Here is a 24,107-nt window from a genome sequence, read left to right on the forward strand (position 1 = left end):
GCCCCTGCCGGGCCCTCTGAGAGACCCTGGTGCTAGCTCCCTGCAGGGAGGAGAAAACAGCTCGTAAACGAGGCACCTCCCAGCTCTGAGTGCTGGTTAATCACTGTGATTATGTACAGGGTTTATATTGTGAGCATAAATGTGTGAAGGTGTCCATACCCCAGCCTCCCCCCACACCAGAAAAACCAAAACAAGCAACCCAGCCGGTTCCAAGCCTGGAGGGAACCGCATCTCTGCAGGCTGGTCAGGGCCCCTGGAGTCCCACGTGGTTGAGATGTAAACAGGAAGGCGTTGGAATAAATGCCGGCTCCTTTGAGCAGCCGCACTGCCCACGCTCCCGTCCGTCTGGGGCCCGGGAGGCCCACCCAGCCCTCCTCTGCTCCCCCCTGCAGGCACCTGCGGGAGATCGCAGAGCTGCAGAGCCAGCAGAAGCGAGAGATCGAAGCCCTGTACCGCCGCCTGGGCAGGACGCTGCCCCCCAACCTGGGGCTCTTGCACACGGCCCCCCCTGCCGGCCGCCGGAGGAAGACCAGCAGGAGCAAGCTGAAGGCTGGCAGGCTGCTGACTCCACTGGTGCAGCAGCTCAAGGTCGTGGCCTCCAGCACAGGTCGGCCCTGTGCCCTGCTGGGGGCTGGGCTGGGGGCTGGGCAGGCGGAGGCAGGCACCCAGACCTGGGGGGGCGCTTCTTCACCCCCCATGCGAGCGGGCCATGGGGCTGTGGCGGGCTGGGCCCCTATGCTGTGGCCAGAGGAAAGGACCCAGCCCGGCCGTTGCCGCGAGGAAGGGGCGGGGGGAGGAGGGGCACGCTCAGGCTCTCCAGAGCAGGGGCTGCTCTTCCCCATGGGCTCCGCCCCGCAGGGTGCTGCCAGGACGGGGCTGTTTCCTGGCCCGTTTCTTAGACATATGTCACCTGCTGACAGTGGGGGCTGAGCAGCTGCCTTGGGGGAGGGGAAGGGTGGTGGGGTTCCAGCCCTTGCCCACAACCCCCAGCACTGAGGTTGCCCGCGGACCCTGAGCCCTTGCACCCTGGGGTGGAGACCCAGTGAGTTGAAACGCTCGGTCACGCCAGGTGGGAAGCTGGCCACAGGCCCTCCCTCTTGGCGTCGAATGGCACCTGCAGGGTGTGGGGCACAGGTGCAGAGCCACAGGCCCCAGGCCCGCCCGAGAGCCAACGGAGTGAGGAGGCTCGCTGGCCCGAGCAGCCAGGGCCTCCGGAGCTGCCATGTCCTTCCCATGCGTTGGCGTGAGGCAAGCCCGGTCAGTGCTGTCGACCAGTGGAGACCGGTCATTTCTTTAATCCTCCCACCTCGCCCACGTGGCTCACCAGCCCCTGCAGGGACTCAGCTTCCCCAAGGTCACCCAGCAACACGCAGAGAGGACAGCTGCGCACCGTGCTGGCCGGCTGCCCTCGGCACCTCATCGTGCCTGTCCCCTTCTCCCCACTCAGGTCACTTGTCAGACTGCAGCCGCGCCCCTCTTGCCCAGGACCCCGCCAGGGCCGGGGCAGGGCCCGCCGCAGCGGCAGACTCCTGTGGGAAGGCAGTGCAGACCCAGCAGCCTTGCTCCGTGCGGGCCTCCTTGTCTGCAGACATCTGCTCCGGCTTAGCCAGTGACGGGGGCGGAGCGCACGGCCCAGGTGATTCCCAGCTTGCCGCCTCTGAGCATGTGCTAGCCGCGCAGGCCGTGTGGTGTAGAGGGGACGTGCGCTGTGGCCAAGGCTGCCGACAGCTTCTGAAAGACGTGATCCTAGAGGTAGCCTTTGAATGAAAAGAGTGGGTGGCCACGCATCAAGGCTTTAAGTGGCTCCGAGGGAGGCATGCTTGGCTAGAGCAGCCTGGGGAGGGACCACAGGTCAGACGTGGCCTCAGTCTGCTGTGTGGTCTGTGCCGGGTGCAGGCGCCGCCCGCTCTGCCCTGCCCCGTTCCCTGCCACACATGGGTCCAGAAGGGCCGCTGGGGGCCCAGGGCGCAGCTCTGGAGCTGGGAGTTGGGCCTTGAGGTGGAATGGCCGTGGACACAGCAGCTGTGCGATGAGGCGCTTCTCCCACGCCATCTCTGTGCAGAGGCGTGGGGACCACAGCCCTCCGGCCCTGCCCTGCCCCGCACGCGCTCCTGGGTCTGCCTCTCTTCCGCTCCAGCGCTTCCTCCTTTCCATTATGTGGTCAGTGGCTGTGGTCCTCGGGGCTGGGCTAGGTGCAGCCGTGGATGCTAAGTGACGAGGCTGAGTGGCTGGTGGTGCAGGAGGCAGCCCGAGACTGTACTTGATGCCTGTCTCTCTGTTCTCTTCCCTCTATATTCACTTGCAGGCTGGACGGTTTACCACCCAACGTCTGAGAGAGTGACCCATAAGTCTAGTAGCAAACCTCGCGCTCGATTCCTCAGTGGACCCGTGTCTGTGTCCATCTGTCTGTATTTGTTCTTTTGTATTTTATCACCTCCCGGCCCTTGGTTCTCCCTCCCCTCTCCCTGTCTCCATCACCTTCCATATGCTTTATAGGAGCCTCCCCTACACCATTGACCTCCTTTATTTAATATCGAACAGAGCCTCGTCCACACCCACCCGTCTGGCCCCAGAAAGCACGGTGCATGCTCGCGGCTCCTGCCGGCACCGGCGCACGTGCAGCGGCCGCCTGAGCCCACGCAGACCCGCCCCGCCCCAGGCCGCTCTGCACTTCTCTTGTCACTTTGTATTTTTTTAACGTTGGACATACTTCTATTTCTGTTGCGATTGTGGCAAATACACACGTCCACTGTCCCCAGTTCCAGCAACAACAAGACAGCCCGGCCTTCTCTCCATGCATGCATGACGTGCTTCACACGTGTCTGGACTTTGAAGACATGCATGTGAGCGAGATAGTGCCGGCAGGTCACCGTACAAGGCCCGTGTCACAACACCCAGTAACCCCCACCCCTCTGCATGCAGACATGCTGAGCGCGCACGCCAGCTGGGACACCCAGCCCCTCACCTCTCGCCCCAGAACCTCCCAGCCCCTCTGGGGTCTCTAGCGCCTGCACTGCACCTGGTGACTCCCCTCGCCTCAGGGCCAGCGAGGCAGCCGGCTTGCAGCCCACAAGCCCCGTGACAGCACTCAGTCCCAGCCGCCCACACCCTGGTGCCCTCCTGCGACCAGGACGTGTGCCCAGGAATGGGGTACCTGCTCAGGGCTCTCCCAAATTGTTTCTTATTCCTCAGATGGATTGGCAAGTGAATCAAAAGCTGTGGGCTTTTAGATTTTTGTTTTTAACAGGAAAATTAAGCCTTTTGCCAATTAGATTGGACATGCTGGTTTGGGGCGTGTGGTCTTTTGCTTGTACAATAAAGATACATTGTGCTTGCTGGGACCTGAGGCCACGCCCACGGGAGGCACCCATCCCCCCCAGAGGGCACGGCTCCTCCCAGGCAGCGGGCGGGTCGCAGGCGGGGACCTGGGAGAAGGGCCCAGGGACTGCCCGGCGCTCCTTGTTCAGGACAGATGCCGGTTCAGCTTGGGGGGCTCAGGCTGCTGGTCAGATGGGGGCCGGCTCTGCCACTCCTCTGCCTTGTGCGTGGCTGCCCGGGAGCTGTGGTGTGAGCACACCTGGGTTCCCAGGCATTTCTGTGGGAAGTACCTGCCAGCAGGGGCTTCCCCGGGCCTGGAGGAAAGCCAGCCTGTGAGCAGCACCAGCTCAGGCCATCACCACTTTCCCTGCAGAGCCACCTGGTTCTGCTTTTCTCTTTTAGGGTTTTCTCTTCTTTCACTATTACTTATTGTGCCAACATAACAGACAAGTTTGAGGCCCAGCAGGGACAAGGAGATTAGGCTTTGCCTCCGCCCTGGCCCGGAGGAAAGGAAGGTGTGGGGCACAGCTTGGCGCAGACCCGCCTGGCCGGTGGTGGGTTTCAGGTGGCACCCGCTGCCTGGTTGGCCCGCTCCCTCGGGTGCTGGGAAGGCGATGACCCTGCTGTTTGCACAGCCCAGCCGGCTCTCAGGCCGTGAAGTGGCCCGCTGGCGCTGAGGCTGCGGTGAGCAGTGTGCAGCCTGCACTGGGCCCTCTTGTCTGGGGCGTGGAGCCGTGAGCGCCCCTGCCGCTCTGCTGGGGCTGGAACAGCCAGGACCCCTCCCTTCGGTCCTGGCACCCACCCGGCCCTCGGCTCCTGGAGCTCCTGTCTGCAGGTGCCTGGTGTCCCAGGGGCACACGACAGGGGCGGGACATGGGTCTGGGAGGGCTGAGAGGTTGGCCATGGGGAGGCGGAGCGGAGCTGGAGTCAGGGTTGCGAGCCTGGCCTAGGCCGGAGGGAAAGCAGAGAATGGTCTCGGTTCCCCCTCCTGAAAGGAACAGGAGACAGGTCTCTGGGAAAGTCAACTCTGTGTAAAGTTCTGAAGCACAGAGGCCCCAGGTCCCCTGGGACTCAGAGATGAGAGAGGTGGCTAAAGGGTGGTGGCCCCGCGGAGCTGAGGGCAGTGCCAGGCGCTGGGAGGCCTGGGCCGAGAGCAAGGTGGGCACAGCTTCAGCAGCTCAGGTGGGCGGCCCTGAGCAGGGCAGACCCTGCTGCCGTCCAGCTGCTGCTCATCCTGCAGGTCCCTGCCCAGGCGAACGGCTTGGGGCGGCCGGGGCCGGTTGCGGAAGTGACGGTGTCCTGGTGTCCTGTTGTCAGCAGTTGTCAGGGAGGGGTCCCGGCTGTTCCAGCCCCAGCAGAGCGGCAGGGGCGCTCACGGCTCTATGCCCCAGACAAGAGGGCCCAGTGCAGGCCCCACGCTCCTCATTGGCCCTCCTGCCTCGGCTCCCCGAGACCAGAGGCAGGGCTCACGTCCTCCGGGACTCGCTCTGCACACGGACCAGCGTGTGCTCCGTGCCTTTGGCCACGTGCCCGGTGTCCAGGCTGCAGCAAGTTTGTCTCTGGGACCTGTGGCCCCTGTGTAGACCCCGAGGCCCGCCTGAGCCTGGTGTGTTCCCCCTGCCCGCCCTGTGAGGACCTGCTGCGGTGGGTGTGGGAGCGGGCCCAGGGGGACCGAGGAGGAGAGCCTACTGGTGAGCGCTGGCCCGCAGGCTGTCTCAGGGGCTGACCCCTGTGCTTGGGCCTGTGCGTCCCAGACGGGGCTGCTGGGTGAAGCCCCGGGCAGAGCCGACGCACCTGCTGCCCAGTGTCTGCTCCGCAAACCAGTTTTGGCCCTTTCCTCAGCTTGAGAAGCTGGCGGCTCAGTACATGCTAGTAGACGCCCAGAGCAGGACCTGGTGCTCTCCCGTTTTCCTCTCTGCAGAACCGAGTGCGCACTGCCGCTGTCGGGGTGCACCACCCCTCAGTGACGGGCCTCATCGTGGGGTGGGGAGCCCCGCGGGGCCCGGCCCTGTGGCAGCATGTGAGCACATGGCAGAGGCAGGTGTGGGTGTCTGTGGGCCTGGCCCATTTATAAGTAGCAGGCACCCTCAAATTGGAGGCATCGCCTGGCAGCCAGCCAGAGGCCGGGGGAGGTGGGGGCAGGTGCCCAGCAGGCACCCAGCCGGCTGGCTGTCCACACCAGGAGCAGCCCCTGTGCCTGTGCAGGGTGAATGTGGGGCGAAGGCGGGCCGCTCGGCACCCCTGCAGCCGTGGGCCGCATAGGACAGGCTGCACGGCCTCCGTGCTGCCCTCAGGCAGGAGAGCAGCTGTCCTGCCCACGTGGACACTCCCGAGTGTTCTGGGGCCTGGAAGCTGGCTCGTCTCTTCCCAGGGCCTTGGCTGAGGACGGAGTCCTGCCGGGGACACCCTACTCCACAGGAAACTAGGGGGTGGGGGTGGGAGCTGGTCTGCTATTCACCCTTATGCCCCCGAGGCCTCCTCGGGCTCCCTTGTGGGGCCTGTGTCAGCCCCGTGTGGTTCCTGGCGCCCTGCATTGCTGCCAAGGCCTTGTGGGTGGGAGCCAGGTGCACCGCAGTGCAGGGTCCGGTCGCTTCGGTGAGCATCCAGGGCAGGCGTGGGCAGGCGCGGGCAGGCGCAGACCCTGGGAGAGGGCGAAGGGGCAGGGCTGTGGGCTCCAGCACACGGTGGCTGCCCTGCCTCAGCCGGGGGCGTGAGCGCGGAGCATGGCCGGACAGGGCTGCTTTGTGTTTGAAGGTCAGCGGAGGGCCTGGAGCGCTGTGCTCTGGCTTTCCCCGGCCTGTCGGTGTGGGGTGGGGCCTGCGTGGCTCTGCACCCTGAGCAGTGTTCTGGCGGCCGCCCCGGCCCTGGGTTTCCGGTGAGGTCTGTCTGGGCTTTCATTGAGGGCCCGCTGGGGGTCTGAGCAGGCACCTGGCGTGGTGGCCGTCTCACGGGAGGACGGGAGCCAGCCCTGCCCCAGAACTGTGGCCTGGAGACCCGGCTGGTGTTTGTCCCATGTTCTGGGTCGCCGGTTGGGGCCTGCTGCGGTCTACGCTGAGGCTCCCACCCCAAGAGCGTGACGGGGAGCGTGCAGACAGGCTCTGGGTGGCCAGCGCCTGCGCCCCCGGAGGCCCGTGGGGAGCACAGATGCCCAGGCCCTTCAGGGCTCACCCCCCGGGGCGGGTCTGGGTGCTGCTTGTCCCTTTGCGTTATGTGCTCGTTAGAGACGGCAGGATGGACTGAAGAACGGGCGGATGGGAGCCCAGTGGCTGTCCTGCCCTCACTCAGGGCACGTGGCTTGCCTTCCTGGGCTCGTGCTGGGGGCTGGGGGCTGCAGCGCCTCCGGGAGCGGCACGGTTGTGCACAGGGCCTGCTGCTGTGAGGGCCGTGGGCAGGAACCCAGACCCTCCGCTGGCGCAGCCTTGCTGAGTGACCTTGGGGATGCCGAGCCCCCTGCCTGTCCCACCTCAGCTCCTGACTCCCGGAGTCCCTCCCGCTCTGTCAGGACCCGCCCACACTGAGGTCAGGCTCTGGGACCCCAGGGCCCCGCCTGCTGGGTAGGAGATACCAGACAAGACCCAGTGGAAGAGAATCGTCCCTGCCTCTCCCACCCTGGACAGGACCCTGCCTTCCCTCCTGCCCGCGCCGGCCTCAGCCCGCAAAGCAATGTATCTTTTTGCACTTGGAAAACCCCATGGCCCGAGGGCCAGGTCGGCTCCAGAGCCAGTGGCCAGGGGCTCCCAGAGCCCTACCTTAGAGCCAGGTGGTGAGCTCTGCCCTTTTCTTGGTTTGGTTTTCTTTTCTTTTCCTTTTTGGAATATGTTTCTAGAGATACACACTCTTCTCTCTGAACGTGGGCTTGGCCTGCCCCTCCGCCCTCAGCGAGCGTGCGGAGCCGCACCCCGAGCCAGGGGCACCCTGAGCCCGAGGCCGTCCTGCTCCGGCCTGCTGGCCACCACTCCTCCTCGCACACCGATGACCTTCGCTTAGAGCGTGGCTTGTCCCGTGCTACTGTCTGGCCTAACCCGTGGTCTGTGTCGTTCTCTCTCCCTTGCAGGGTCTGCCTTGAAGCGTCTCTGTCTAGGCAAAGAGCACAGCAGTCGTAATTATCGGTTTTTCGCTCGTCCGCTCTCCATCGCATGGCCTTTCTTGTGGCTAGTGCCCCTGGCTTCCGCGGCCGCCTGGAACCCCAGGGCTGGCGGGCGGGCAGGCGTGGGCCTGCGCTGTGCCCGCCCTCTGTGGGCACCACTCACCACTGCCTGGTGGGGCAGCCACTGGCGGTGCCCCTTGGCGTCTCCATGGGTCTGAGACTGTGCCTTCCAGCCAGTTCACATCTAACAGGCTGGAGCAGCAGACATTTCCAACCTCTGATTGGCTCCTTTCCAAAACCGCAGAGAGTATTTCCGTGAGGCGCTAAGGATAGCGCCAGAGGAGGGTGCGGGGCAGAGCGGGACCAGCCTACCTGGGCTGCCCGCTGCTCATCTCACGCCGTTTTTATTTATTTATTTATTTATTTATTTTTTTCTTTTCTGGCTGAAACATTCATGTAGATACAGCTCATGTGTAGAATCTCATTACTAACGTATAACTGTCGTGTCTGCTTTTTGTTGCTAAACACTAAAGTAGACTACATTTTGCAATAGCTTGTTTGAAGAGATGGTCATTAGGTTATTTTTAAGTGCAGAACTTTAAAAAAGTGGCCTATTCAAAATTGCCAACCAGAAATTATATGTTGAAGAAAGGGAGGGCACACCATTTTTTTAAAGTAAAACACCCTGTTTGGGTCATTTAAAATACACCTTCTAGTGCCATGGGGAGGGCCGTGTCTCTGCCCAGCTCTCCGAGCCTCGGCCGGGCCTCCCGCTCCAGCTGCTGGTGGCAGCCTCAGGTGGCTCCCAGATGGCGGGCCCATTGCGGGTGGAAAGCTCTAGGCTTCTGCCCTTTATCAGCACCTCCCCAATGCTCTGGCGAGGAGAGGTGCAATTTCTGTGTCTTAGATTCAAACACCAAGCCACTGAAGTCACAGGAATGCCAGCCATCCACCCACAGCAGCAGCTGTGTGCCCAGAGCAGCCCCTTGGCATCCTAATGACAGAGCTGAGCGTGCAGGGCCCCAACAGGCTGCCTCCCATCTGCGCCAGGAGTTTCCTTCCCGAGCTCTCCCGGGTCTTGCAGGCCGAGCAGCGGGGCACAGCGTGGATGCTGCCTGAGGCTGCGGCGGCGGGCCCTGCCCCTGCTGGTTGGTGAGGGGGTGACGGCCCAGGCCCCTGTGGCCTGCGGAAGCGCTTCACCATGCCCACGATGGGCACGTGGGCTCCTGATCAGACCATCTCCTGAAGCAAGCTGTTGCCTGGCCTGCGCGAGACCATTGAGTGATGCAGCTGGCCCTGTTGCTGGTGGCGAGGCCGCCAACGCTGCCTGTGTGTGCCTCCCCAGGGTCCTCCACCAGCAGCCTGGCGCCAGGCCCCGAGCCGGGCCCTCCCGCTGCCCTGCACGCCCAAGCGCAGGTGAACAACAGCAACAACAAGAAGGGCACGTTCACGGATGACCTGCACAGACTGGTGGACCAGTGGGCCAGCCAGACGGCGGGCGCTCCGCAGCTGAAGCCGTCTCTCAACCAGCTGAAGCAGACACAGAAGCTGCATGACATGGAGGCGACAGCTGGCTGGCCCCCGGCCTCCGGCGAGATTCGGGCTGTAAGTGGGGCGTGCCGGGGTCAAGGGGACAGGGTGGCAGCCGGGCTGGGACCTCAGATTTCAGCAGAGCAGCAGCTTGCAGCCTGGCATGGGCACATCTAGGTGGGCTGCTCCGGGCCTGGTGACCTCAGGCTAGAGATGTAGGGGGCCTGCACACTGCCCTCAGGGGCACCCCTTGTTGGGCTCGGGTATACCCGTAGCAGGTGGGCAGGACCGGGAGCTGTTGGCTGACCTTGTCGCGTGATGCGTTCCTGTGTCGGGGCTGTGTGTCTGCCCTGCCGGAGGAGCGCTCCCTCTTCGTAGTGTTCCGGGGGAGTTTGTGCAAGATGTGCTCTTTCTGAAATGTTTAGCAAATTTCGCTGGGGACACTGTCTGGGCTGAAAGTTCTTTTTTGAGTGTGGGAAGGTTCTCCTATGACCTTTTATTTTGAAAAATTTCAAACACATGGGACAGTTTAACATTCTGCAGTGACGTTCCGCGTGCCTCCTGCCTGCACGCTGTGATTGACTTTTTGCTGTTTTTTATCCCAGGCCTCCATCCCATGAGGGTAAGGTTTCGTCCATGGATTCCATTTCTTTTATAGTTTTAGTACCACGTGGAGTTTCTCTTTCTTTTAAACTCTGCTTTTCTAGCAGTTGGTACTTCTCTAAATTTATCGAAGTTTTCAATTTAATTGGCATTAAAGTTCATAACCTCTCCCCCGGTCTGCAGCGAGGCAGCTGTGCACGCTCCCTTTCTGTAGGGCAGTGATGGCGAACCTATGACACGCGTGTCAGAGGTGACACGCGAACTCATTTTTTTGGTTGATTTTTCTTTGTTAAATGGCATTTAAATATATAAAATAAATATCAAAAATATAAGTCTTTGTTTTACTATGGTTGCAAATATCAAAAAATTTCTATATGTGACACGGCACCAGAGTTAAGTTAGGGTTTTTCAAAATGCTGACACGCTGACCTCAAAAGGTTCGCCATCACTGCTGTAGGGTTTATGAACGGCATTCGCCTTTTCAAGGAACTCTCCTTGGCTCTGATGATATTCATTATTGTATGTTTCATGAATTTCTTCCTTTTATTATTTCTTTCCTTCTATCTTTGGGTTGTCATTTTTGTTCTAGAAAGTTTCTTGAGATGTGCAGTTCATTGATTTGCAGCCTTTTTTCTCTTATAGCACAGGCTTTCGGCTGCGAAATTCCCTCTAATTATTTTAGCTGCAGCCCCAAGTAGCATTTTCTTTGACCTTCAGTTCAAAATATTTGCAATTTCCACAATGATTTTAAATGCTATAGTTATTAATTTCCTCGTGATCTTTCTATTAACCATTTATTTGTTTTGTTTTGTTTTGTTGGGGTTTTTTGCCTAATTGAACTGATGAGATCAAACTTTAGTGATTTCAGTTTGTTAAACATTGCGGGACTGGCTGTCTGACCCAGGCTGTCAGTCTTGGTCACTGCTGCATGGGGGATGGAGGCCCGCCCCTTCCATTCCCTCAGAGGGCCACTCCCAGCCTGAGCCTCGCTTACTTCTCTCCTGGCGCCGGCAGCACCTCCTGGTAGGCACACCTCTGTTGGTCTGACTCCTCATGTCCATTCTCCCTTATTCTGCAGCAGAGCTGAGACCCTTACCGTGGCCCCAGGCCCTGCGGAGCCCGCACCTGGACAGGCCGTCCGCTCCGCCGCTGGCCCCACACTGCTCAGCCTGGGCCCCGCCTCGCCCTCCCTTAGCTGCTAATCCTGCTGCTCAGATGGCTGAGATTCTTACTAATGGTTTTGTTTGTTTCTTTCTTTATTATTTTTTGTGATAAATCTAAATAACAAAATTTACCAATTTAATCATTTTGAGTGTGTGATTCAGTAGCATTAAGAATATTCAGCCCTAACCGGTTTTGCTCAGTGGATAGCGCGTCGGCCTGCGGACTGAAAGGTCCCAGGTTCGAGTCCGCTCGAGGGCATGTACCTTGGTTGCAGGCACCTCCACAGTGGGAGGTGTGCAGGAGGCAGCTGATCGATGTTTCTTTCTCATCGATGTTTCCAACTCTCTCTCCCTCTCCCTTCTTTTCTGTGGAAAATCAATAAAATATATTTGTAAAAAAAGAATATTCACAATGCTGTACAGCCATCACACTGTCCGCATCTAGACCATTTTCATTATCCCAGACAGAAGCGGCTCATCAGGAATAGCCCTGCTCCGGGCCTCTGGCTGCCCAGCCCGTAACTCCCCTCCTGCTTCCTGCTTCCGTGCGTGCGCACGGCTGGCACCTCATGGACGTGGAGCCACATGGCATTGTCCTTTCCGTCTGGCTTTCTCCACTTCGTGTCTTCAAGGTGCATTCGTGTTTAGCATGTTTTAGAACTTCATTCCTTCCCCTAATTTTTAAAGATTGTGGTGAAATACATGTAACAACATTTGCCATCTTAATCATTTTTAAGTGCTAGTTCATTGGCATTAAATACATTAATATTGTTGTTCAACCATCACCACCATTCCTCTCCAAAATTGGTTTATCTGGCACAACTGAAATTCTGTACCCATTGAAAATAGCTCTTTATAGGAGCCCCGCCCCCGGCAACCACCGTCTACCTTCTGTCTTTATGAATCTGGCTACTCTAGGTCCAGTCCCCATATAAGTGGAATCATACAGTGTTTATCATTTTATAACTGGCTTATTTTATCTTGCATAATGCTCTCAAGGTTCATCAATATTGTAGTATGTGTCAGAATGTCCTTCCTTTTTAAGGCTGAATAATACTCCATGTGTATATACCACATTTTGTTTATTCATTGACCCATCCATGGACACTTGGATTGCTTCTACCTTTTAGCTATTTTGAATGATGCTGCTATGAACATGTTTGAGACCCTGCTTTGAGTTCTATGGGGCATATACCCAGCAACGGAATCACTAGATCACATGGTAATTCTATTTTTAATTTTTTGAGGAATTGTTAAATTGTTTTTCACGTGGTTGAACCATTTTATGTTCCCACCAACGATACACAGAGGTTCCAGTTTCTCTTCATTTTTGTCAGTAGTTTCTATAGTCTTCTTTTTTAAATGGTAGCCATCCTAATGGGTATGAAGTGTAGTATCTCATTGTAGCTTTAATTTGTATTTCTGTAATGATTAGTGATGTTGAAATGTTTTCATGTGCTTATTGGCCATTTCTATATCTTCTTTGGAAAAATAACAATGCAAGTCCTTTACCCATTTTAAAATAGCATTGCTTTTTTTGTTGTTGAGTTTTAGGAGTTCTGTATTCTGGAGATTAATACCTTACCAGACATATGCTTTGCAAATATTTTGTGTCATTGTGTGGGTTGCTTTTTTACTCTGTCAATAGTGCTTTGTGATGCACAAAAGTTTTTAATTTTCATGAAGACCAATTTATCTATTTTTTTCTTTTGTTGCCTCTGTCTTTGGTGTCATATCCAAGGAATCATTGCCAAATCCAATGTCATGAAGATTCCCCTATGATTCCTTCTAGGAGTTTAATAATTTTAGTTCTTATGTTTCTCCCTTTAATCCATTATCTTGTATGTGGATATCCAGTTTTCCTAGCAATAGTTGTTGAAAAGACTGTCCTTTCTCCATTGAATGGACCAGGCACCGTTGCTGAAAATCAGTTGACCATATGTGCAAAGGCAAATTCTGTATTCTCTATTCTATTCCATTGGTCTATATGTCTGTCCTTTTGCTAGTATCATACTATTTTGATTTCTGTAGCTTTATGGTAAGTTTTGAAACCAGGAAGTGTAAGTCCTCCAACTTTGTGTTTCTTTTTCAAGATTATTTTGGTTATTTGCCATCCCTCGAGAATCCTAATGGGGTGTGTGTGTGTGTGTGTGTGTGTGTGTGTGTGTGCGCGCGCATGTACTTTAGGATGGTTTATTTATTTTTTTGAAAAAATGCCATTGAGTCTTTAATAGTGATTGCATTGAATCTGTATATTACTTTGGGTAGTATTAAAGTATTAAAAATACCAAGTCTTTCAATCCATAAACATGGGATGCTTTATTTGTGTCTTTCTTAATTTCTTTTAGCAATGTTTTTTAGTTTTCAATGTGTTACTCTTTCAACTCCTTATATTTACTCCTAAATTTTATTCTTATTTATACTATTGTGAATGTATTGTTTTCTTAATTTATTTTTTAGATTATTCATCATTCATGCATGGAAATACAACTGATTTTGTGCCCTGAAACTTTTCTAAATTTATGAATTAGCTCTAACAATTTTTTTGTTGGATTTTTAGGGTCATCTACACATAAGATCATGTCACCTCTGCATAGAGATAATTTTACTTTTCCTTTCCAATATTGTTGCCTTTTACTTATTTTTTTCTTGCCTAATTTCTCTGGCTAGACCTTCTAATACTATATTGAATAGAAGTGGCAAAAGCAAGGATCCTTGTCTTGTTTCTAATTTTAAATCTTTTACCATTGAATATGGTATTAGTTATGTGTTTTTTAGATATGTATATCTGGCCTTTATCATATTGAGGAAGTGCATTCTATTTCTAGTTTCTTGAGTGCTTTTATCATGAAAGAGTGTTAATTTTGTCAAATGCTTTGTCTGCATTAATTTTGAATGGTATATCACATTGATTTTCATATGTTAAACCAACCTTGCATTCCTGGGATAAAACCCATCTAGTCATGGTGTATACTCCTTCTAATATGCTACTGAGTTCATTCTGCTAATAAATATTTTTTCTTCTTTTTGCTAATATTTTATTGAAGTTTTTGCCATAAATAGTTATCAGGGGTATTAATCTGTAATTTTCTTGTGTTGTATTTATCTGGTTTTGGTATCAGGATAGTGCTGGCCACATAGATTGAGTTAGGAAGTATTCCCACCTCTTCAACTTTTAGAAGAGTTTAAGAAAGATTGGTGTTCTTCCTTTTTTAGATGGTAGATTCACCAGTGAAGTCATCTGGTCCTGGGCTTTTCCTTTTTGAGAAGTTTTTGATTACTGATTCAATTTCACTACTATTATAGGTCTATTTAGATTTTCTGTTTCTTCTTGAGTGAGTTGTGGTAAAAGAAATCTGTTTTATGTGAGTTATCCAGTTTGGTAGCTAAAAGTTTGTCAATTTGTTCATCTTTTCAAAGAGCTAATTTTGGTTTCATTGATTTTTCTCGGTTGTTTTTCTGTTCTTTATTTTGTTTATTTTTATTATAACATACAGTTATTAATTTAAGATCTTCCCTTTTTTAATGTAGGATTTACAGCTGTAAATGTCCCTCTGAGAATTTCTTTCTCTTTATCTCAAATACAGAGGTGTTGTCTCTTCATTTGTCCCAAAGTATTTTCTAATTTTCCTATGATTACTTCTTTGACCCTTTGGTTAAGAGTATGTTGTTTAATTTCTGCACATGTGTCAGTCTTCTAGTATTTTTTTGTTATTGATTTCTAATTTCATGATTTTAATCTTTTAAAATGTATTAAGACTTGTTTCATGGCTTACTAGATATCCTTCTTTTGGAGAATCATCCATGTGCTCTTGAAAAGAAAGTATATTCTGGCCCAGCTAGTGTGGCTTAGTGGTTGCACATCAACTATGAACCAGGAGGTCACAGTCTAATTCCCGGTCAGGGCAAATGCCCAGGTGATGGGCTCGATCCCCAGTGTGGGGCGTGCAGGAAGCAGCCAATCAGTGATGCTCTCTCATCATCGATGTTTCTAGCTCTCTATTCCTCTCCTTTCCTCTCTTCAGCCAATAAAAACATCAAAAAGAAAGTATTTCCTGCCATTGCAGGGTGGAGGCTAGGGCTAATTGGCTTATGGTGATGTTCAGGTCTTTTCTTTCCTTACTGAGAGGTCTGGTTGTTCTACTTATTGAGAGTGAAATATTGAAGTCTACAACTATTAGTGTAGAATGATCTATTTCTTTCTTTAATTCTCTCTCTTTGTATCATTATTAAGTTGGAGCTCTGTTGTTAGATATGTTTAAATTTAAATATCTTGATGGATCCAATGTAATGTCCTTCTTGGTCTCTTGTAACCTTTTTTGACTTAAAATTTATTTGGTCTGATAATAAAATAGCCACACAGCTCTCTTTTTTCATCCTTTTACTTTCAACTCTTTGTGTCTTTGTATCTCTACCTCTCTCTTCCTTTCTGAAACAAAAATATATATTTTTTTTAAAATTTTAAAAATATATTTGATTGTTCTTTGTAGTACATAATTTTGATTCCCTTTCTCTTTACCTTTAGGGGATTACAATTGACATGTTAAATTTATAACAACCTAGTTTAAATAATACCAACTCTTTTGAATAGTATATAAATACTCTGCTCCTACATATTTCCATCCTACCCTCTTTGTATTGTTTTTGTCACAGATTGAATTTTTTAAAATATATTTTTATTGATTTCAGAGAGGAAGGGAGAGGGAGAGAAAGATAGAAACATCAATGATGAGAGAGAATCATTGATTGGCTGCCTCCTGTACAACCCCCACTGGGGATTGAGCCGGCAACCCAGGTATGTGCCCTTGACCAGCATCGAACCCGGGACCCTTCAGTCCACAGGCTGACACTCTATCCACTAAGCCAAACTGGCTAGGGCTGAATTTTTAAATGTTGTGTGCCCATTAACATATATTTATAATTATTATTTACTAGAGGCTCTGTGCACGAATTCATGCATTGGTGGGGTCCCTCTGGATGGCCTGCAGGGATCAGGCCGAAATCTGCAGTCCAACGCCACCTTCAGCTCCTACCTGCCGCTCCTGCTCATCCCGGCCCCACTGTGCCTGCTGCGGGCTCGTGCCCAATCAGTCCCGATCGGGAGAGGCTCACACCACCGCAGCAGTGCTTGCCAGCCATGAGCCCAGATTGCCAGTCATGAGCCCTGTGTCTGGCGCCCTCCCAAGGGGAGTGGGCCTGCGGAATCGGGCTGAAACCGGCTCTCCGACATCCCCTGAGGGATTCTGGATTGTGAGAGGGCGCAGGCCAAGCTGAGGGGCCCCACCAGTGCACAATCAGGTGGGGAGGGACCGAGGGAGGGCTCCAGGGCGTGTCTGGTCCATCTCACTCAGTCCCGATCAGCTGGACCCCAGCAGCAAGCTAACCTACTGGTCGGAGCATCTGCCCCCAGGTGGTCAGTGCATGTCATAGCAACTGGTTGACCAGTTGACTTTCTGCCCCCTGGTGGTTAGTGCACATCATAGCTAGTGGTTGGAGCAGCCTTAGCATATCATTAGCATATTATGCTTTGATTGGTTGTTCAGTTCTGCCATTTGATCTATTTGCATATTACCCTTTTATTATATAGGACTAGAGGCCCGGTGCACAAAATTCGTGCATGGGGGGAGGGTGTCCCTCAGCCTGGCCTGCACCCTCTCCAATCTGGGACCCCTCGGTTGATGTCCGACTGCCCAGGATCAGGACTAAACTGGCAGTCAGACATCCCTCTCACAATCCAGGACCGCTGGCTCCTAACTGCTCGCCTGCCTGCCTGATCACCCCTAACTGCCCCCCTCCGCCAGCCTGATTTCCCCCAACTGCCCTCCCCTGCCAGCCTGATCACCCCTAACCACCTCTGCCTGGGCCCCCACCACCGTGGTTTTGTCCGGAAGGAAGTCCTGAAGATGTTTGGTCTAATTAGCATATTACCCTTTTATCAGTATAGATTGCATTTGCCTTTTAAGTTATACATGGGAAACAAGGAATTAAAATGAAAGCCCAACATATTCACCTGTGTAGTTACTTTCTTTTTTCTTCATAGGGCTCTGAGTTACTGCCTATTATACCTTCATTTCAGCATTTTTTGCAGGGCAGATTTTTTAGTAGCAACCTCTCTTAGTTTTTGTTTAGCTGAGAGTCTTAATTTCTCCTTCATTCTTGAAGCATTATGTCATTAGATGTAGAATTCTTGGTTGACAGACTTTTCTTTCTGTACTTCAGGTATTTCTTCTGCCCCATCTCTCTTTCTTCTCCTTCTTAGATGCTCATAATGCATAAGTTGGATCGCTTAACAGTATCCCGCAGGTACCTTAAGCTTTGTACACTTTTCTTCATTCTTTTTTCCTTCTGTTTCCCACACTCCGTAATTTCACTTGTATGATTTCAAGTTTATGATTATGTACTCTGCCTGCTCTGTCTGCTGTTGGTCCCCTCCAGTAGAATTTTAAATTTCAGTTCTTGTATTTTAGCTCTAATATTTCTGTTTGGTTCCTTTTATAATTTCTGTCTCTGTTGATATTCTCATGTTGTTCATTTATCATTTTCCTGGTTTCCTGTTTGTCCATGGTTTTCTTTAGCTCTTTCAGCATATTTAAGATAGCTGATTTGCCCTAGCCCAGTGGTCGGCAAACTCATTAGTCAACAGAGCCAAATATCAACAGTATAACGATTGAAATTCTTTTGAGAGCCAAATTTTTTAAACTTAAACTATATTGAAGATACATTGTTATTAACTTAATTAGGGTGGCCTTTGCTAAAAATGTCCTCATTTTATAATAATAAGCTGGCCTTTGCTAAAAAAAGTCCTCATTTTATAATAATAAAGCCACCAACACAAAATAATTACAATTCTTAAATTGATGACAAAAATACCTGAAGGATTTGCAGCTAGTTGGAAAAATACAAGTAACTTTATGCTTCAAGTAGGTACTTTTGTCGCCTGCGCGCGATTTGCCGACGTGACTAGCACTAACCACTGCACAATAAGACTGCTGACTGACTGGCTCACTCAACTCGTGCATGAATAACGCGTGCCTCCCCCGCGCTGCATATCCCGCGACCGCCTGCACCGCGTCTCCCGTCACCCAATCGACCAACACCCCCTCCCCTTCTTCTAACGCCACTTCTTCAAAATAGTCTCGCCCAGGCCGAAAACCAACTTCTGCGCATGGGCCACGAAGTTTCAGTCGCACTGTATGTGCGCGCCTGCACGTGTTATTTTGTGAAAGAGCCACACTCAAGGGGCCAAAGAGCCGCATGTGGCTCGTGAGCTGCTGTTTGCCGACCACTGCCCTAGTTTGTTTGGTCTGATAATAAGAGCGTTGGTCCCCAGACTGAAGGGTCTTGTGTTCAATTCCGGTCAGGAGTACAGAGGTCGGTTGCAGGTTTGATCCTTGGCCCTGGTCGGGACATGTGCAGGAGGCAACCAATCGATGAGTCTGTCTCACATCAATATTTCTCTCTGTCTCTTCCCCTCCTTCCACTCTCTCTAAAAGTTGGTGGAAAAATTATCCTCAGGTGAGGATTAACAATAGCAACAACAAAGACAGCTGATTTAAGTCTTTATTTAGTAAGTCCAAAATCTGGAGTTCTTCAGGAGTGGTTTCTGCTAATTATTTTCCCCTTTGAATGAGACATGCTTTTCTAATTGTTTGCATGTTTTGTGATTTCATATTGAAAACAGGACATTTGAATATTGTAGGTAGTAACTATGAAAATCAAATTCTCATTTCCCCCAGTATTTGCTGGCTTTATTTGTTGAAGACTTAGCTTGTGTTTAGCCATTGTTTTGACTAAGATTTTCTTGAACACCAGGAGCTTAATTTGCCTGAGCCTTTACTTCTTACTTCCATTGAGACTAATAGTGAAGATTAGGGTTTGCTCAGGTCTTCTCTGTGCAGTGTCCTGCTCTGGGCGTGCACATGGTTTTCTAGGTTCCCGAGTACACAACACCGTGAATGCCCTAATATCCCAAAGAAGCTCTCTTGCATGCTTTCCTGTCCTGGCTTTAGGCCGCCTGTGTATGTCTGTCTCGGTCATGTTCTTTGGCTCTGAGCAATTGTGGATGTTTTGATTGTCTTGCAGTGTTTTTAGCCATACACGCCATTTTTCTGCCCTGACAGAGTTCCACGTTCGGTCAGGCAGAGAGATGCGAACCTGATGTCAGCCCTTCAGGTGGCCTCCAGGCAGATTAGGACAGACAATCAAAACAATTTGTGAATAAGATCTCTGCTCCCTCCAGGACCATGGCCCAGGTACCACACTGGGAATGTAGGCTGCCTTCTTCAAGATAGCTGTAAAGCCAGGGAGGGGATGGGCCACGGGCCAGTAAAATACCACAGTGCTTTTCTCCTTTCAAAATTTTGCCTTTTTATTTGTCTTTTGCTTCTACTTGATTGCTACAAACCTTTAACTGTTTTCTGAAGTTTTGATAAAGTTAGTTCTGACAGTTTCTGGTTGTCCTTTCAGTGTTTCTGTGGAAAAATGAAAGTTTGGAGCTACCTACTCTTCTATTTTGCTGACATCACTCTTAATGAGTTTCTGTGTGTTTGTGTATATTCTGTCAGTTATTGAAAGAGGAATTTTTAAATTTACCATCATGGTCATAGGTTTGTGTATTTCTTATTGTAGTTCTTTTGGTCTTTGCTGTATATTTTTTGAAGCTATGTTATTGGGTATATTCAAATTTAGATTTATCATGTCTGACTTTTAATATTACCAAGTATTTCTATTATGATTTTTTTAAAAAAAATATATTTTTATTGCCCTAGCTGGTTTGGCTCAGTGGATAGAGTGTCAGCCTGAGGACTGAAGAGTCCCAGGTTCAATTCCAGCCAAGGGTACATGCCTGGGATGTGGGCTCAATCCCCAGTAAGGAGTGTGCAGGAGGCAGCCAGTCAATGATTCTTTCTCATCATTGATGTTTCTATCTCTCTCTCCCTCTCCCTTCCTCTCTAAAATCAATAAAAATATTTTAAAAGAATAAAATAAAATATATTTGTATTTATTTCAGAGAGGAAGGGAGAGGGAGAGAAAGATAGAAACATCAATGATGAGAGAGAATCATTGATCAGCTGCCTCCAGCACTCCCCCTACTGGGGATTGAGCCACAGTCTGGGCATGTTACCTGACTGGGAATCAAACTGTGACCTCCTGGTTCATGCGTCAGTGCTCAACCACTGAGCCACGCCAGCTGTGTTCTGTTATTATTTTTGCGTTTAAATATACTTTGTCTGAAATTGTTATAACTGTACTAGGTTGTGTTGGATTATTATTTGCATGGTGTATGATTTCCCTTTTTTTTTTTTTAAAAATATATTTTATTGATTTTTCACAGAGAGGAAGGGAGAGAGATAGAGAGTTAGAAACATCGATGAGAGAGAAACATCGATCAGCTGCCTCCTGCACACCTCCCACCGGGGGTGTGCCCGCAACCCAGGTACATGCCCTTGACCGGAATCGAACCTGGGACCCTTCAGTCCGCAGGCCGACGCTCTATCCACTGAGCCAAACCGGTTTCGGCTGATTTCCCATTTTTTACTTTCAGTCTTCCTATACCCTTGTTTTAGATGTAGCTCTTGTAAACAGCACATAATTTGGGTCTGTTTATTTTTTCTCTCTTTAAATTATTTTGTTTATTTACATTTAATGTAAATTATGAAAGTCTATCTTTTTCTTACCCATTTTCTAGACACTACAAAGACCATAAAACATTTTAACTGCATTTACTTCCCTCCTGGCATTTATTGTTTAAAGTATGTATGGCCTTTCAATCCCACAGCGCAGTTTTTTATACAGGTAGTTTTCATCCATTTCCATGTTTACCAGTTGTGCCATTTCATTCCTTCTTGCTTCTGATCTTCCATCTGGAATCATTCTGAAGATCCTTTATGTGGACTAGTGACTGTTTTTTTTCAGTTTTGGTCTAAAAGTGTCTTTATTTCATTAGCATTTTTGGAGGATATTTTCAATAGTTATACGATTCATGTTGACATTTTCATTCCATTGTTATTTAGCTACATTTGTTTTTGTTGGAAGTAAGCTGCCAATCTGTATGTTGCTCCTTTGGAGATAATAAATGTTTTTTCTTCTGGTTTCTAATAGTTTAATTTTCAGAGGATTTATTATGTGGTGCCCAAGAATATAAATTTTTATCCTGCTTAGACTTCAGAGGGCTTCATGACTCCAGAGCTTGATTTCTTTTTTTTTCTCTATAATTGTTTTTTTTTATTTTTTATTGCTAAAAGTATTACAAAGGGGATAACATATGTGTCCTTTTTTTCCCCCCCGCCCTTGACAATCCCCTGGCTTCCCCTACCCCCCAGTGTCTTATGTCCATTGGTTATGCTTATATGCATGCATACAAGTCCTTAGGTTGATCTCTTACCCCCCTCCCTCCTGCCCCCCAACCCTCTCCGGCCTTCCCCCTGTAGTTTGACAATCTGTTTGAGGCTGCTCTGCTGCTGTTTCTATTATTGTTCAACAGTTTATAATGGTCTCTATTATCCATGAATGAGTGAGATCATGTGGTATTTTTCCTTCATTGACTGGCTTATTTCACTTAGCATAATGCTCTCCAGTTCCATCCATGCCGTTGCAAATGGTAAGAGTTCCTTCTTTTTTACAGCAGCATAGTATTCCATCGTGTAGATGTACCACAGTTTTCTAATCTTTTCATCTACTGATGGGCACTTAGGCTGTTTCCAGATCTTAGCTATGGTGAATTGTACTGCTTTGAACATAAGGGCTTGATTTCTTGATCAAATTTTATTTCCCCCATTATCTGTTCCCATACTGCTCCTGCTGCACTCGCCTCTCATCCTAAGACTCCAGTCCACTTGTAATTGTTTTGTTTGTTTTTGAGAGGAAGGGAGAGGAGGAGAGAGAAAGAGAAACATTGGTATGAGAGCAAAACATCAATTGGCTACATCGTGCACTGGCCCTACTGGAGATCGAACCCACAACCAGGGCATGTACCCTGACCGGGAATTGAACCGGAAACCTTTTGGTGCATGGAAGGATGCCCAACCAGCTGAGACACACTCTATCCTTCATCTCTTACTCTTTTGTCTCTTGATACTTTATTCTGGATATTTTTACAGTCTCCAGTTCTGTGTCCAAATTCTCAGTCTTCTTTCTCCTCCACTTCGTATTTTATAGTTTCCGTTTTCTGTTTCACCTAGTATTACCTTGTCTTTTCTTGTGACTTTTGTAAAATGCGTGGGGGACAGTATATTTGAAAATTTATCTGTAAAAAGAATTTGAAGCCTTAGAAGTAGGTTCTTTATTGTTTTTGTTTGCCTTTGGGCATTCTTTTTGGCTATCTTGTGTAAAGTTCCTGGTCAAGGAACTTTACTACTTAAAAGTTGAAATAACTCTTTATTGTTGACTTATTGGAGTTCTTTGTCTATCCTTCACCGTGTACAGTGGACCCTTGGACAGTACCAGGGCTGAGGGTGCCAACCCCCATGCCGCTGAAAATCCATGTATGACTGTCATCAGCCCCTGCATATGGGTCCCCACTGCGCTGGAACAGCAGCTGGCCTTGAACAGCACAGGCTTGACCTGCTCAGTCACTGCGATGTGGGTTTTTCTGCTGGTCCGTGGCTTTTCTCTGTTTTCTTATTGTAAATACGTCTCTCTTCTCCGCGTCCAGCCCGGCTAGAGAGCAGCCCGGTTCCTGAGCAGGGGCGGCTGGGGATTGGGAAAATGAAAGAAAGAGACAGACACAGAGATGGAAGAAAAAAAGCTGGGGCCGGGTGGGACCACTGTCCTCTGATGATGAGACAGGGACAGGGACCCGAGCCAATACAGCGTGTTTATTTTATACAGCAAAAAACAGGAAGTTTTACTAAAAGTCAGGACAAAGGAGATTATGTGCATTCTTGGGTATTCATTCCTGGTGCTCGGCTGGATTTAAATAACAAACCCACCCCCTGGCACCTGGCTTTTGGCAAAGTGTGCTTCCAGGACATGGCTTTGCCAGTGCCACTGGCTGCAGCTGACAATAATTAAAGAAATGCCCATGTGCCTTCCCAGGCGCTCTCTACATCTTATGGTGAAAGTGAAATGGCAGGCCTTTTAATTTTGTTTATCAAATTATTTATGTTCAGGAATATTTTTGTCCTACTTAAGGAATCTTATCTCTTCCAAGACCAGGAGACATTCTCCCGTGTCCGCTGTAGCAGCCAGCCTGTGAGCACCTCGGATTAGCTCTGTGTGTGATGTGATGTGATGTGATGTGGGCTCAGGCCCCCCACGCACAGCTCCAGGCCTACAGCATGTTCCTTGTTCAGCAGCAGCTGTGCAGGCCCATGTTCTGAAGTCGTTGTCTTGTTCCACGGAGCCATTCTTTTATCCATGTGGCAATGCTACTCCCTCCGAATCACTGTGGCTTCATAGTAAGTTTCCTATCTGATTGTGTAAGACCTCCAGCATTGACCTTCTTCAAGAAGTTCTTGATTTTTCTAGGTTCTTAATAGCTCCATGTATGTTTTAGAAACAGCCCATCAGTTTCTACAGAATTGCCTGCTGGGATTTTAACTGGGATTGTATTGGGGTGTTGTTGTTTTTTTTGTTTAACTGGGTGAGATTTGACATAGTAACAGTATTGAGTGTTCCTATGAACCTGACATATCTGTTCATTTATGTCTTTTTTATTTTCTCTCTGCAAAGCTTTGTAGGGTTCAGTGTAAAGTTGTTACACATATTTCAGTGAATGCATCCCTAGGGAGTAGATGGTTTGGAATGCCAGTTGTAAATTGTATTGTTTTAAAATTTCATTCTGTGGGTGTATGTTAGCAGAGGCATGCAGCCGAGTTCTGTATCTTGTAACCTGCAGTCTTGCTAAATTTGCTTGTTAGCTCTAGAAATTGCTCACTCTTCGGGGTTTTCTCCGTACACAATCCTGTCATCTGTGAATAAAGCTGGTTCTGCTTTTTCTCCGGTCTGTGCCTCCACTCCCCTTGCCTCGGCTGGGCCTCCCCACGCCTGTGGGCTGGAGCCGAGGGCCTGGGGGAAGAGCACTGGGAGAGCGCGAGCGCCGCGCTGTCCCTCCGGTGTTCCCGGGCCACACCCCGTAGTGGGTGAGGTTTTATCTTTTTTAGTTGCTGGATTCGATCTGCTAACACTGGGTTAGGGGATTTGAAGTTTGTTGGCCTCTGTTCTTGCTGCAGCTCCTGAGGTTTCCGCGTCAGATCCTGCTGGCCTCCCGACCTCTCTGTTCACTGCCCGCCGCCCCCGCACTTCTGCTCTGGGGTGTGGGGAGCAGGGGGCTGCCCTGCCATTGGCTCGCAGGCTCTGGGCACTGCCCCTCACAGCTCCTGGCCTCTGTCACCCTGTACGGCACTGACCAGTCAAATAGGAGGCCTTGGGTTGGGGTGCGTGGTCTCTCGCGATGCCCTCAGAGG

The 24,107-nt window shown here is 50.1% G+C and overlaps 1 protein-coding gene across 16 annotated transcripts in view; it reads left to right on the top strand.

Annotated features, from left to right (window-relative positions):
• The window catches only part of WNK2 (WNK lysine deficient protein kinase 2), a 122,393-nt gene that overhangs the window by 95,200 nt on the left and 3,086 nt on the right, over nt 1-24,107 (top strand). For 9 of the 16 annotated variants that reach the window (XM_059656312.1, XM_059656308.1, XM_059656310.1 and 6 more), the window contains 5 exons: nt 393-607; nt 1,448-1,636; nt 2,306-2,404; nt 7,373-7,417; nt 8,751-9,010. In XM_059656312.1, the coding sequence (XP_059512295.1) occupies nt 393-607; nt 1,448-1,636; nt 2,306-2,404; nt 7,373-7,417; nt 8,751-9,010 (808 nt within the window). Of the gene's footprint in view, nt 1-392; nt 608-1,447; nt 1,637-2,305; nt 2,405-7,372; nt 7,418-8,750; nt 9,011-24,107 lie in introns of those variants that run through there. The other 7 variants (XM_059656318.1, XM_059656323.1, XM_059656311.1 and 4 more) reach the window with 6 other exon arrangements.

The sequence above is a fragment of the Myotis daubentonii genome, chromosome 11 (assembly GCF_963259705.1).
Source record: "Myotis daubentonii chromosome 11, mMyoDau2.1, whole genome shotgun sequence".
Taxonomy (NCBI): Eukaryota; Metazoa; Chordata; class Mammalia; order Chiroptera; family Vespertilionidae; genus Myotis; species Myotis daubentonii.